A 15,827-nucleotide genomic window follows, 5' to 3' on the forward strand; every position below is an offset into this window, starting at 1 on the left:
GATCCAGTACATCTCCAATTTTTTCAGTTTGTCATAGGCCGCTGGTTCTGTTGCATTAATTTCATCTATTAGGGTGATGGTGAAGGTGCTGGGGTCCCCGTGGTGAATCTGGTGGAAGTGACGTGAAACACTGTGCAGGGGGAATTTGTTAAGAATATTTCTTTTGTGTTGGCCTATTCTGCTACGTGCCTCCTGTGTGGTTCTGCCTACGTACTGGAGACGGCAGGCACAAGAGATCAGATAAATGATGAATTTGGATTGGCAAGATATGCGTCTTTTTATACTATATTGGATACCAGTGGTATTGGACATGAAAGTGGAGGTGTTCAGTACAAATGTACATGCTGCGCAACGGGTTTGGCTGCAGGACCATGATCCTGGCATCGGTGGATTGGAAACAGGTGTATGGTTAGTTTTATTGCAACGTAGTTTGCTGGGAGCTAAAAGGTTACGAAGGTTTGGGGCTCGTCTATATGTGATGAGGGGACGTGTGGGTAATATTGGTTTAAGGTATGGATCCTGGAGGAGAATTTCCCAGCGTTTTTGTAATATAGATTTTATGCCTTGATGTTCTTTGCAATATCTGGTTATAAATCTAGGTGGGGGGTTATTGGGGACATCGGTGCTGGGTATGTTCTGGGTGGTGGGGGGCGGTATTTTGGCTTTGTGTCTGGCATCGCGAATAAGTTTTTTAGGATATTTTCTATCTGAAAATTTCTTAGTTAGGATGTCGGATTGTATATTGTAATCGTGTGGGTCGGTGCAATTCCTGAAGATACGTTGAAACTGATTGTAGGGAGTATTCTGGGTCCAGGGGCGATGGTGAAAGCTGTTAAAATGTATGAAATTATTGGCATCTACGGTTTTAAAAAAGGTTTTTGTTTTGATTTTGTCATGTTCTATAAAGATGGTTAAGTCAAGAAAATCGATGGAGGTGGGGTGATGTTGGGAAGTGAAATGGAGGCCGGCTTTACAGCAATAAAGCCGGCCTCCATTTCACTTCCCAACATCACCCCACCTCCATCGATTTTCTTGACTTAACCATCTTTATAGAACATGACAAAATCAAAACAAAAACCTTTTTTAAAACCGTAGATGCCAATAATTTCATACATTTTAACAGCTTTCACCATCGCCCCTGGACCCAGAATACTCCCTACAATCAGTTTCAACGTATCTTCAGGAATTGCACCGACCCACACGATTACAATATACAATCCGACATCCTAACTAAGAAATTTTCAGATAGAAAATATCCTAAAAAACTTATTCGCGATGCCAGACACAAAGCCAAAATACCGCCCCCCACCACCCAGAACATACCCAGCACCGATGTCCCCAATAACCCCCCACCTAGATTTATAACCAGATATTGCAAAGAACATCAAGGCATAAAATCTATATTACAAAAACGCTGGGAAATTCTCCTCCAGGATCCATACCTTAAACCAATATTACCCACACGTCCCCTCATCACATATAGACGAGCCCCAAACCTTCGTAACCTTTTAGCTCCCAGCAAACTACGTTGCAATAAAACTAACCATACACCTGTTTCCAATCCACCGATGCCAGGATCATGGTCCTGCAGCCAAACCCGTTGCGCAGCATGTACATTTGTACTGAACACCTCCACTTTCATGTCCAACACCACTGGTATCCAATATAGTATAAAAAGACGCATATCTTGCCAATCCAAATTCATCATTTATCTGATCTCTTGTGCCTGCCGTCTCCAGTACGTAGGCAGAACCACACAGGAGGCACGTAGCAGAATAGGCCAACACAAAAGAAATATTCTTAACAAATTCCCCCTGCACAGTGTTTCACGTCACTTCCACCAGATTCACCACGGGGACCCCAGCACCTTCACCATCACCCTAATAGATGAAATTAATGCAACAGAACCAGCGGCCTATGACAAACTGAAAAAATTGGAGATGTACTGGATCCAAACCCTCAGGACGCTAGTTCCTGAGGGTCTCAACGAAGTTTTAGAAAAAATCTATTAATTATTACTATCCACATTCCGTTAAGACTTTTTAACTAGTCCTCTCTCTTAATTCTTTCTATATTTTATATTACATTTTTATAATTTTTATATGTTTTATGATATGCACTGTATATAATTTGTTCATATAATTGGCTTTATACTAAATCGTCAGTCCAAACAGCTGTTGACAGTCAACAACTCCCTTATTTCCCAAACCCCCGCTCTCCTCCCCCTTCTTGTTCCCCCCCCTTCCCCCCTAATATCCCCTTCCTTTTTCCCACCCCCCTCCCATTTTTATCTTCTTTTTAGGTATTCTTTCCTAATTTAAGTAACTATTCATTTTTATATATGTATCAATTAATTTTATATCTTTTTATAATTTTTATCTTATATATAATTTTTATTGGATATTTATTGGATGATCTATGCAAATGTTGTTGTTGTTGTGTCCATTTCTACATTAGGCAATGAAGCCCCGACCTTAGTATTATATTACCAGATCTAGTCATGCTTACCACTGAGGTTACCATTCCTCAGTTAAGAATTTTTCAAACACAATTCCCTTTTTTTTTTTTTTTTTTTTTTCTCTCCCTTCCCCTTCCCCGCCCAGCATTACATCACTAGTTACATCACTGGCCTGTCCACACTGTCCACATGGCAGTCCCTGATTGGCCCATACTCACCCAACACCTATTTAAGCTGCTATGGCTTGCTCTTTCATTACAGAGGCGCTTAATTTGAATCCTTGTGCAGATTGGTAAGTCACTTTGCTACATCTTTTGGAATCTTGACTCCTAGTTTGTATAATTATGCTTTACACATCCTTAGAGTGATACCAGCAAAACCTTTATTACCTTTAGTTTAGTCACTCCTTATCCAGGACAAATACCTGATACTGAATACACTATTATTTACTATTAAACACCCACTACTTCAATCCATATGCAGCACATGGATGTTGTATTAGGTCAGTTAAAGCAATCACTCATTTGCTGCAATTTCTCTGCATTGCCATGTTTGGCTATGGGTTGTTCCGAGATACATTTATTCTGAGAATTGTGTTATTAGTGACATACTGAATATACAAAATCCATAGTTTTGCATTTGAACTCAATTTATTGAGTTAATTGAGGGAACCATATGCATTACCATGTTGGGCTATGTATATGTGTTTTTCCAAGATACATTTATTCTGAAATTAATTAAATCATGGGCTTACCTTATATATTTAATCCATAGTTTTGCATTTGAACTCAGTTTATTATATTGAAATCACTATTTTTGAATATTATATAATAACACATTTGTGATTGTACGAGTGTATTCATACTTTGGTCTCTGGCATTTTCAGTTTGATACTCCTCCCTATATTGCCTGATGAAGCGGGGTTGAACCTGCGAAACGCGTTGCATTTCTTTTTGGAGTTCCTAATAAATGTGTTTGACTGTCTGAATCGCAGTCGTTGTCGTGTCTGCTTGAGGGAGGTAAGACCACCACTTCCTCCTTCAATTTTGCCATTTAAGTTGGTTTTTAAGCTCATTTAATCTAATCTTATACTTTTGGCGCCTCTGTTCATTGTATATAATTCATTAACATGTAAGCTCACACAAAACATTTTTAGTTTGGATAGCATGGGGAAAATCTAGTTCCTCTGCTGAGTTTTTTCCCCACTGGGGTAGATGTCCCTTCATTTCTTGTCTCACTGACAGCCGGATCTGGGACAGAGACTGAGGTAAAAAAAATGTTTACTACACTCCTTAAAGAGACACTGAAGCGAGAATAATTCTCGCTTCAGAGCTCATAGTTAGCAGGGGCACATGTGCCCCTGCTAAAACGCCGCTATCCCACGGCTAAACGGGGGTCCTTTCACCCCCAAACCCCCCCCCCCCTGCAAAATCAACGACAAAGTTGGTCGTAGATTTTGCTGTTCCTAGAGGCTGGGCTAACGGCTGCAGACCTGCCTCTAGTCGCGTCTATCAGAGGCGCATCGCCGCCTCTCCCCCGCCCCTCTCAGCGAAGGAAGACTGAGAGGGGCGGGGAGAGGCGGAGATACGCGCTGACAGACGCGCGTGGGGCAGGGCTGTAGCGGTTAGCCCTGCCTCAATCCGGAAGAGATCCCCCGCTGCTCGGAGGGGATTTCGGGGGGTCAGGGACCCTCGTTTAGCCGTGGGATAGCGGCGTTTTAGCAGGGGCACACATGCCTCTGCTAACTATGAGCTCTGAAGCGAGATTTATTCTCGCTTCAGAGTCTCTTTAAGGCCCATGCCCACCATGCAATATTTCCGTCAAGTGCTGTTTTTTTAAAGCGTTGAGCGATCATTTCTATGATCTCGCAATGTGGGTACAGGCACACGATTATGCGAATGACACTTAGCAATGCACAGCAATAATGACTGTCATAGTGGATCAGATCTTTAAGATCCCCTACTAGTCCTGCGCGAAGTACCACGATCGATATAACTCTCGTTCGTGCGTCTGTCGCATGCCGTCGCCTGACGTCACCTGCTTGTTAACATGGGACATCACTGGGATCCATCTTCCTGTGTCGCAAGGTAAGTATTCAGCTTTATAGTTCTTTAATACATTACCTTTACAGTAAGTCATGTCCAAGATATAGCAGCCTTTTTACATACCTAGAAATTTTGACCTATGATGTAATATATATATACTACAATCCAATGAAACCTTTGCCTTTTATTGTTGGTGTCCTTGCTCTGTGGTTTGCTATCTCAGTCTACAAGGCATAGCAAATACTTGACCTGTTTATGGTTCTGACTTATATAGTGCCAGCATCTTACACAGCACTTTTTAAACCTGGCTCTTCTAAAAATTCATAGTTTAAGGTGTCCTCTTGCCTAAAACTCTATTGAAATACCCTGTCAAATGTTACCATATTGTGATCGCTATTCCCAGAGTACCCCTGAAATTGCACTTTTGACACATTATTTAGTCTATAAATTATAAATTTCTTCATTCTCAGCAGGTGCTTGAAAGGTTTTCATAAGTAAATAAACCCTTCCACATTTTCTGTCTGATTTATCCTTTCTAATATGATGTACCCCCTAAATTTAATGTAAGCAATAGCTGTTATCCATCAATGTCTCCATTATTCCCATGGTTCTATAGGCTATTATTTATCATAAGCTACTCAAGTTTATTCATTTATTTGCAAGTCTTTATTCAGGTGTTTACCACCACATTTTACTTTACTTTTTTAGTCGAAACTGAGTTAGCTTTTCAGTATGCACAGAGAAAACTTACATCTTGGAGCACAGATTTGTAAACAGCATGCACATTACCAGTTGACTTTTATTAGCTACTCTAAAAGAACATGTAAGGAAAAACATATATGAAGGCGCATACTGTCTAGAAAAATCACACATGGATAAACATGTGTTTTTTGCATATACAAGTGTGAACCCTGCCAAACTCATGGACATCTAACTACCTTCTTATTCTTGATGCTAGCCCCACCCCTCGGCCACCCTATATAATCCTAGATACCCTTTGCCCGTCTGCTCTATCTTGTCCACGTGTTCTCTCTATTCCCTCCGTCCGCTCATCAGGTCTTCATTTAAAATCTCCTCCATCTTCCTAAACACATTTTGGTTTTGTACATTAATTATTATCACTATTTTAAAAGAAACAGCTCAGATGCAGTGCAGACTTTTGGCTTTAATTCAGTGGGATGAACAAAAGATTGCATAAAAATGTGAGACAACAAAAGCATTGTAGTATTGGAAGTATTTCATGGGCTGAAATTGGACAAATGAAATAACTGGAAATAAAATGTTCATTTCTAATACTTGGTTGAAAACCCTTTGATGGCAATGGCAGCCTGGAGTCTTGGCCTCATGGACATCACCAGATGCCGAATTACAGCTGAAAACTTTAACTCAGTGGCGTAGCAATAGGGGGTACAGAGGTAGCGACCGCATCGGGGCCCTTGGGCTAGAGGGGATCAGAGGGGCCCACCCCTCAAACACAGTTTTAGCTCTTTTTTGGTCCTGTGCTGATAATATTCACTTCTATAGTTGATTTGAATAGTAGAGATCATTAACCTCCTTGGCGGTTAATTTTTTTTGCCTAATTGGCAAAAATCCTTTTTTTTTTAAATTTTTTTTTTGTTTCATGTAAAGCTACCAGAGTGGTAGCTACATGAAACGTCACTAGAGGGCGCATGTGTCCCTCTAGTGCGATCGTCGCCGGCATCTATAGCAAACAGGGGAACGCGTATGTAACGCGTTCCCCTGTTTGGCTTCTCCTGTCGCCATGGCGACGATCGGGATGACGTCATGGACGTCAGCCGACGTCCTGACGTCATGCGCACTCGATCCAGCCCATAGCGCTGCCCGGAACTCATTGGTCCGGGCAGCGCAGGGCTCTGGCGGGGGGGGGGGCCCTCTTTCGCCGCTGCGTGCGGCCGATCGCCATCAAGCTGTGCGCGCGGCTAGCAAAGTGCTTTACAGAATAAAAATCGCCCCACCAGGGGCTGAGATCTCCCCCTGCGCGGCATAGCCCGAGCTCAGCTCGGGCTTACCGCCAGGGAGGTTAACACACTGTTTAACATCCCCTTCTTGCACCTCAGACATTGTAGTTGCCATTGGCAGGTTTTGGTGTTCCGTATCAATTGTTATGTATAGAGTGCTTGGGAGGCCCCAATGCTAAACGTGCATCAGGGCCCACAGCTTCTTAGCTACACCACTGCTTTATCTGCATCTGTTCCATTTAAAATTCATTGTGGTAATGTACAGAACCAAAATTAGAAAAACAGTTGTCTCTGTCCAAATATTTATGGACCTAACTGTAGCTGACTTTTTTTTCTAACTACAGATTTACTTTAATGAGGATCTTTCCAATGGGCTCTGGTGGAAATAGCTGAGCCCAATCGGGTGCGCTCTACTGGACAGGCGACTTGCACCTGCACAGTAGAGCCGTCCCGATCGGGCTTGGCTATTTGCTCCAGAGCCCATCAGAAAGCCACTACTGCGCCTGTGGCACAGTTGATAAACTTGTAGGCTGATTTTTCAGGGGCTGCCAGCATTGGACTCCAAAGGATGAAGAAGATGAGGGAAGCCTTATTTGAAACCAGAGGCTTCCCCCTTCCAAGTAAAGTACCTGCCAGGGGCTATTTTTTTAGGGGGGTGGGTTACAGATTCAATTTAAAGAGAAAGCCAAAGACTGAGCAACCTCATTTGCTAAACGTAACCCCATCCCTAAATTAGCTCCAACTAGTGGCGTACAAGGCCTGTTTGCAAGGAAGAGAAAAAATAAGGTATGTTTTAATAACAAAAAGCAGTTTGTTTTTTATGGGCTACTAAATGTACGTTCTAAATGAAAAAGCAAAAATATTCATACTACAATACCAGCAGTTTTCTTTGTGTTTACTCAGAGCACACTCAGCCATTTGAGAGCTACAGCAACTTTGTAACAGCAGTTTCTAATTTGCTACAAGACTACAGAGCTACAAGTTGCTTAAAATCTGACCGGCATGGTGTCTGTGTGTCTTTCATAGCCTTGAAGTTGGGGATATATTTTCAATTATGCACTCCACCTTATCATCCAGCTGTGTAGGTTTCCAGATATGTAACACAATGAATCAGAGTAATCTGTTTTTATTTTTTTTACAGGTAGTGATGAGCAAATAACATCACCAGTGGCAGCACAGAGGCAGAATATGGAGCCATAACCAACGTTTGTTACACTATGAAACAGTGTGTCACCATGTAAAATATTCCTATTGAGCCTATCAACAGAACCATACAGGAAGAACAATGCACAAGGGGTATTTGACTATGTAGACAAGGATAGACCATTCTAGAAAAAATAACAGGACAAGGCCTCTTTCACATAGCCAGTTCAGCAGTTATTTGCCCAGTTGGCGTTCGTTTAGCATTGTTATTACAACCCCAAAAACAGTTTGTGATCAGCGTCTCATTGCAGATAATGGGCTCGATTCACAAAGCGGTGATAACTCAGTTATCACGCCTAAAAGACTTTAGGCGTGATAACCTCTGCACCAGCAAAGTTATCACCGCTTTGTGCTCTAACTCGCGCGAAGTTTCCGCGCGTACGTACGTGCGCGCGCAAAGTCCCATAGGGCTTAATGGGAGCTTCGCGCGAAGCGGGGGCCGCTGCGCGCGCGCAAAACTTTGCGCGCGGAAAATTCGTGCGAGTATCTTCTTATCATGCCTAAACTGAGTTTAGGCGTGATAAAGGGGTTTTCACAGGCGTGCAAAGTGGTTGCACCGCTTTGTGAATCAAGCCCCATGTATCCTAAATGCTGCTCCAATGTTATTCAGTTGTTGCTTAGGATTTTTGTTAACCCCCCCCCCCCCAGCGATTTGATTACTTAGCTGTATGATTTTTTTCACAAGCTTTTAGACTGTAAAATCAGGAAAAAAATAACACCACTAGATAGATCTGCCACAGCCCTGGATATAACTCACCTCCCCTGGATCCAGCGCAGCAATTAAGTAAGTATTTGCCTCCGTCCACTGGGTGGTGCTCTACCCCATATAGTGAGATCGCCATCTAACATCATGTATCAAAGGGCAATCTCACCAAAGGGATGGTGAGCCTCCGAGGACCGGAAAATGAATGTCTGCCAGAATCTGTATCCAAAGGGGAGGCGAGTTACAAATGTCCACTGCACGCAGGTTCTGCATATATCTCAGGCGGTTACCCTGAGTCAGGGTTACCACTCTGAGCTGCAGATTTCCATCTTGAGCCTGACTTGGGGTTATCGCTAAGGAGGTTAAAACAATTTTATGAAAGAGGCCTTTTAAGAGTTTTACAGGTAGAAGTGTAGTAATGCTTCCTGTCTCAGCTTCAAATCCGTTATACCTCTAGTACCAGCATGGTTTTAATTTAATAACTCATTTTGCAGCACCTTTTTTATGCGGCAAGGAGGTAGTACCAGTAAATGTCAGTTATTACGTCTATGTTAGAGGCCAACAACGTTCTAAAATAATAATTCATTTTCCACCTGTAATATTTACTGGTCACATTAGAAAAGTATCAAAATAGACTAACTGATTTTAATCGATGTCATAAACATTTCTTTCTATCCGAACCTGTTTCACGACGCTCAAAATATTTGTGTTATGTAAGGGAATTAGCTGTTATCTGCATCAATGTTTAATCAGCTGTAAGGTTCTCTGTTGCAAAGTGATCCACTTAGCGATCAAGCATGAATCTTTGGCATACTCCCTTCCATTTTAATATGCTGATTTCCAGCGTCACATGTTGGGTTTGAAGGTATGTACCTAACAATGTTTTTCCTGGCAATATTTCTGCTTTTTAAATCTGACCTATTGTAACATAAATTTCTCTGTTTATCCTGAGTTTAAAATGAAATGTAAATCTTACTATTCTCATTAAATAAAAAATATGATTAAAACATTTCTAATAAATGTATTATGAAGAGGATTAAGCAAGTGTTGTGTGTCATTCTATAACAACACAGTGGGACGTTGGCACAACTACTCCAAGATCCCAGATCAAGCATTCTGATTGGTCACTCTAAGCAGCTGCTCTACCTTTGAAACTGTTTTGCATCAAATTTCCTGTAATTGGTTTAGATACATTTTCTCTATTGTTCCTGGAATATGATGATTGAAGGACCTGAGCCCAGAAGCTCCTTCATTTTACCAGGATTCAGGTAATCCAACATGCAGGGGTGTAACTATAGTGAACTAGACTCTGTGCCAGGGGGGGGGGCAAGAGCTAGGGGGCCTCAGCTACTAACCTTCCCTTCATCCGATACAGGGGAGCATTCTCCAGATTAGGTGTTTTTGTAGCTACACTTGTTATGGGTGTGAAAATAGTAATGGCCTCGCTTGTTTTATGACCCTTGTGAGATGGACCCGCAGGCCATTAAGGTCTTCAGGGAGGGTTAAGGGTGGGGGCTATAAAGGTTTTGCTGCAGGACTCCATGAATTGTAGTTACACCATTGCCAACTGTACAGTGCTGCCCATAATTATTCATACCTCTGTCAAATTTTGACTTAAAGTTACTTTTACCCCAAAAGAAAGAACAAAAGCCACACGATTCCCATAAGACCCTATGAATAGAGTAAATGTATCACATGCGCCCCGCTCCCTTAGATGGTGGGGGCGTTGGCTTGCACACAAATTTATATATTTATTGATCTCACTTATGTTTACAGCACGGAGCACTCTGTTATTGATATAGACATACAACTTTGTAGGTTGATTTTTTTCTCCTTGTGTCATCCTTACGATTGGTGATGTATACACACATATATATTTTTGTCATTAAGTTCTATTTAGAGGGGGAGTGATATAATTAAATTTGATCTCATCTGGGAGATTTTAAAAGGTTTTAATTGTTTTTATGTTTATTATGAGTTTACAATAAAAATATGTTTTTCATTGGAGATTACTGTGTAGTGATACATTTACTCTATTCATAGGGTCTTATGGGAATCATGTGACTTTTGTTCTTTCTTTTGGGGCTCATGGTTACATTAACAATTGTCACAGAACCATTTAGAGGTGCACTTAGATGCACAAATGTATTAGTGCTCAGTTTTGTGTATATATTAAAGTTACTTTTATTCAACCAGCATGTAATTTTTTGACGGGAAATGACATAGATGTCTCCCAAAAGATAATAAGACGATGTTCAAGAGGCATTATTGTGGGGGAAAAACATTTCATAGCTTTTATTTACATTTGAGCAAAAAGTGTCCAGTCCAAAATTATTGATACCCTTCTCAATAATCAATAGAAAAGCCTATATTGGCTATTACAGCAATCAAACACTTCCTATAATTGCAGTCCAGCTTTTTGCATGTCTCCACATGTATTTTTGCCCATTCATCTTTAGCAATGGGCTACAAATCTTTCAGGTTGGGGGGACTTCTTGCCATCACCCTGATCTTTAGCTCGCTGCAAGGGGTATGAATAATTATCTTTAGCTCCCTGCAAGGGGTATGAATCATTATGGGCAGCTCTGGATTTCTGTTCCAGTCTCTGAACTACAACATTGACTGCTAATTCAGTAACCAAAAAGGTACCTCATGTGTTTATGTTTTATTTTTATGACACTAAAATGAACCAAGAATATTTCTAAAAGTGGAGGATACAGTTATTTAGTTGCATCTGCCAAATTCTTTAGAGTCTAGTGACATTTGGTTCACTCGTCAACTACAAGAGGAAAGAATAGGAGAGGTGTTATGGAAACAAATTGTTAAAGGGCATAAACTGTTTAGGTACCAAAACAGGAATTAGGAGCACTCTTATATGAGAAACCTGTGGCTTTAGTAGGCCTTTTTTCCCTTCAGATGTTAAACTAAGAGGTATAGGTGGAATTGGATGGATTGCCTTTTCAACATTAGCACACTTTATCAGAATGTTTCCATCCATTTATAAATGATTTTGCTCCCTCGACTATTGCCTTGAAGAGTACCCGAGAAACGTCTATGGTTTTGACAGCCCCTTGAGCAATCTGTTCTCCCCTCAGTCAGTGTGTTATTTCCTCTCCCTCCTAATAAGCATACTGCATCTAGATAAATAGTGATGATTTCTCACAATATAGCGTGACTGAGCTTATGCAGACTAAAGATCATTCCCACAGTATATGGCTTAGTAACCAGGGGTGTATCTTGAGATCATGGGGCCCCATAGCAACACACCCACTAATTTTAGGTAGCTAGAGTTCCACCCATTTGTATAGGTAGCCAAAAGTAGTGCCCCCCTCCTCCCAGTATAGGTAGCCAACAGTGACCCCTTTATAGGTAACCAGAAGTATTCCCCTCATTATAGATAGCCATAGTCATTTCCAGGCATCCCTGCCTTTATGAATAGAGTGCCATGTAGAGGGTTCTCTAAACATGGAGATGGGATGCCTGGAGAAGACAGATTGTGAGTGGAGCTGAGAGGTGAGTAACTAGTCTATAATGGTAACGCTCTGCATTTCGGGGGAGGGGACCGACTGCAGAGCTCCACAAGGCCTGCCCTGTACCCCAATATTGCCCCTCTCTTATAGAGCCCCCCGTACCATGTGGGCTGCTGTGGCTAATTGAGTGGCTAGTTGAGCTCCACCCAGGTTGGCTCAGCCATCTTGGCTATACCAGCCCGCACGGTTGACAAGGGGTTAAATAATGCTGTGGGGCATTGAGGGGTTACATTTAAAAAAAAATGAGAAAAAATGGCATGCCCCCCCCCCCCCCCCCCCCCAACTTTCCTTAATTCTTCTATTACCCATGACGACTCATATCACTAGAATAGCTAAGCCAACGTGTATGGGCTCCGCCATACTAGTCAACATGGTACATGATATGGGGGGCTCTGTAAGACGGGTGACAAAGCCTTCCCCTTACCCCTTCTCCGGTGCCCAGGAGAAGGTGGGGTGCATATGTCCTGGGGTGCTCATGTGGAATCTGGATGTCCTACCTCTTCCACGTAAATAGGTATAGAGAGTCACTTTTGACTTTTGACTCTATACCAATTTAGGCTTAACAAATATTATAATGAGCTTAATTAAGTGGGAAAAAAACTCTTCTGTATGCTTCTATTTTCCAGCTGTCACTGATTCTTCTTTGACTTTTTTTATCCTTCTTTGCCTTTAAATCTTGATTGAAAGTTCTTCTTCTGGCCGCCGACTCAGTCGCTCGCTGCTCATCTGCCATCCGTGCTGCACGCCAGCCTCTGCTGCCAACCCTGCCTCACATAATTCTGCGATGCCCACAGCTGTGATCGCCACCGCCGGTCTCTTCTTTTCTGTCTTCACAGAAGCGCCAGCAAAAGCATCTTTGAAACTCCCGCTGAGGTTCCCCATTTGTCCACTAGGTGCATCAATGAGATGCACCTAGTGGACAAGCAGCAAAAAAAGATGCTTTTGCTGGGGCTCCGCTCATCGATCACAACAGGTCTCGGCAGGCGGCACAGAATGGCGATGTTGCCAGCAGAGACTGGCATGCAGGGCTGGCCCTAGGTCTCACAGCTCCCTGAGCGAAACCTGATTTTGGTGCCCCCCTTTATCCTCTTCACATGTGCACACACAGACCCATATGCAATTCACCTTTTCTCCTGAGTTACCTTTTTGAAGTCGTGACACATCACATATGCGTGCTCAGATCTCCATGACACATCACATATGCGCGCTCAGATCTCCGTGACACATCACATATGTACAATAGAAAAATACTAATAACTACTGAATGGGTAAAAAGAGTGCATTATCCTGAATACACTTAAAAATGAAGGCTAGAAACTTTCAGGAATATGAATAAAAACCAGTGGGACATTTAGCACTCCCTCCACCCCAATTTGGAATGTACAGACAATTTTCACCACGCGTTATAGCCGCAGTGTGTTTCCCCACTCCTCCCCCCCCAAAAAAATTTCCTCATACTCAGTATAGGTAGGTAGCCAGGTATAGGTGCCCCCAGTATAGGAAGTCAGGTGTGGGTCTCACCCCATAGGTAGCCAGGCCTCAGTACCTCCAGTATAGGTAGCCAGGTGTTGGTGCCCTCAGTATATGTAGGCAGGAGTAGGTGCCCTCCCTCAGTTAGATAGCCAGCTCTTGGTGCCCCCTTGAAAGCCGGCGCCCTGAGCGACTGCTCGGGTTGCTCAGGTCAAAGGCCTGCTATGCTGGCATGCAGCGTGTACGTCGAATGAGTGGAGGCCAGCATTCTGGCACATCTCTGGGGGGAAGGAGGCAGGAGTGCCGTGGTACTGAAGGACAACACCACAGCGCAAAACCTCACTTCTAATCACTTGGACAATGGGAGCATCGCTCGGGCGTAATCATCGCTCGGGAGTAATGCTCTTAATACCTGGCCATCCCGCATGTGAAACCAGCAATTGGATTTGCCAGTAATCCTCGTGATATGGCCAGGTGATGATAAGTAGCTTGAATGCTTCAAGCTACTTATCACCTCGAATAGAATATGGCCCATTCATTTTTATATATATATATTTTTTTTTTATAAGAAAAAGTACATCAAGACCGTTATCCATATAATATCCTAGGAATATGGAAAGAACGTATGTGTTTATTGTTTATTGCATAAAGCTAAAGAGAACCAAGAATGTTTCTAAAAGAAGAGGATATTTACAGTAATTTACATGCATACTGTATGTCAAATTCTTCGGAGTCTTGGGCCATTTGGTTCACTTGTTAACTACAAGAGGAAATCATAAGAAAGGTGTTATGGAAACAACCTGTTAAAGGACAGAAACTGTTTAGGTAGCAAAACTAGGAATTAGGTGCACTCTTTGTTCTTTCTACCACTTTGGATTCCTTGCTTCGGAAACTATTTTGGATTACAAGAAGTGTTACGATATTTAGAATTTTTTTTATCTTTTTATATATTTTTATGATATAGAACTGGTGTAGAAAATCATTTAGGCCCATTTCTTAATAAATTAAGGGGGTGGAAACCTTAAAGAGACTCCGTAACAAAAATTGCATCCTGTTTTTTATCATCCTACAAGTTCCAAAAGCTATTCTAATGTGTTCTGGCTAACTGCAGCACTTTATACTATCACTGTCTCTGTAATAAATCAATGTATCTTTCCCCTGTCAGACTTGTCGGCCTGTGTCTGGAAGGCTGCCAAGTTCTTCAGTGTTGTGGTTCTGCTATGAACTCCCCCTTCCAGGCCTCTCTCTGCACACTGCCTGTGTGTTATTTAGATTAGAGCAGCTTCTCTCTTCTCTCTTATCTTTTACAAGCTGGATAAATCTTCCTCTGAGCTGGCTGGGCTTTCACATACTGAGGAATTACAAACAAGGGCAAAGCTGTTTGCAGGAAGAAAAGAGCAGCCTGAAACTTCAGTGCATGGGGGAAAGAAACACAGAAATGATCTCTTGAGATTCAAAAGGAATGCTGTATACAGCCTGCTTGTGTATGGATGTATTTTTCTATGTGTGGACATACTGTACATCAACCTACTTCCTGTTTTGGTGGCCATTTTGTTTGTTTACAAACAAACTTTTTAAAACTGTTTTTAACCACTTTTAATGCGGCGAGGAGCGGCGAAATTGTGACAGAGGGTAATAGGAGATGTCCCCTAACGCACTAGTATGTTTACTTTTGAGCGATTTTAACAATACAGATTCTCTTTAAAAGAAACATCTGAGAATTAAAAAAAAAATCAGATTTACTTACCAAGCCGGTCTCCCGTGTTCCCCTCCGTAGCAGCCACCAACCCGGCAAGGTCAGGGGCCTCTGTGCATGCGCAAGCATGCAACCTGGAGCATACTGCGCAGGCGCAATATGCTGCTCTTGCCCAGAACACTCCTGGCCACGGGAGCACAAATGCAAGCAGTGTGGCCACGCCCTCGTGCATGCCCAGAGGCCACCAACCTGGCCGGTTCGGCAGCTGCTACGGTGGGGGACCATAGAATGGCTTGGAGCAGAGCTGCGGCGAGGGAAGAATAGGCTTCTAGGGGCTAAAGGAAGCCTCAGGTAAATAAATCTGACTTTCTTTTTAATTCTCAGATGTTTTCTTTAATCTAAACCTAGTTAGGGAGGAGCTGTACTTATATTTGAATATCGGTTGTGCAAATACAGTCATCAGGAAACTATTTTATAACACCAATTGAGTTCTAGATAAGGGGTATTATCATTACTGGTAATAGTGGGTTAGTTACATAAGAGTGTTCTGAATGGTGGTTGGAAGAGAGATAGGATACAGGTACCAGTGTTCTCCCCAGGCTCTTTTAGCTGGGTGCTCCATTCAGCTAGTTTTGGTGAGCACCCGGCTGTCATCGGCTCACCTCCTTCTCTGCTATAAGCAGAGTTGTGCAGAGAAGCACCAGCCCCTGCAGTCTCTCATCTCGCCCCATCTGGCTACTTTT

At 42.4% G+C, this 15,827-nt stretch overlaps 1 protein-coding gene and 1 long non-coding RNA gene across 2 annotated transcripts in view; one reads left to right on the plus strand and one right to left on the minus strand.

Moving 5' to 3' along the window:
* BIN2 (bridging integrator 2) overlaps nucleotides 1-9,335 on the plus strand; it is a 77,503-nt gene extending 68,168 nt beyond the window's left edge. The window contains exon 11 of the mRNA XM_068267374.1: nucleotides 7,624-9,335. Within this exon, the coding sequence (XP_068123475.1) occupies nucleotides 7,624-7,682 (59 nt within the window). The 3' untranslated portion in view covers nucleotides 7,683-9,335. The remainder of the gene's footprint in view (nucleotides 1-7,623) is intronic.
* The window catches only part of LOC137545780 (uncharacterized), a 107,788-nt gene that overhangs the window by 29,433 nt on the left and 62,528 nt on the right, over nucleotides 1-15,827 (minus strand). The gene's annotated exons all lie outside the window — the stretch shown is intronic.

This window comes from Hyperolius riggenbachi, chromosome 2 (genome assembly GCF_040937935.1).
Source record: "Hyperolius riggenbachi isolate aHypRig1 chromosome 2, aHypRig1.pri, whole genome shotgun sequence".
NCBI lineage: Eukaryota > Metazoa > Chordata > Amphibia > Anura > Hyperoliidae > Hyperolius > Hyperolius riggenbachi.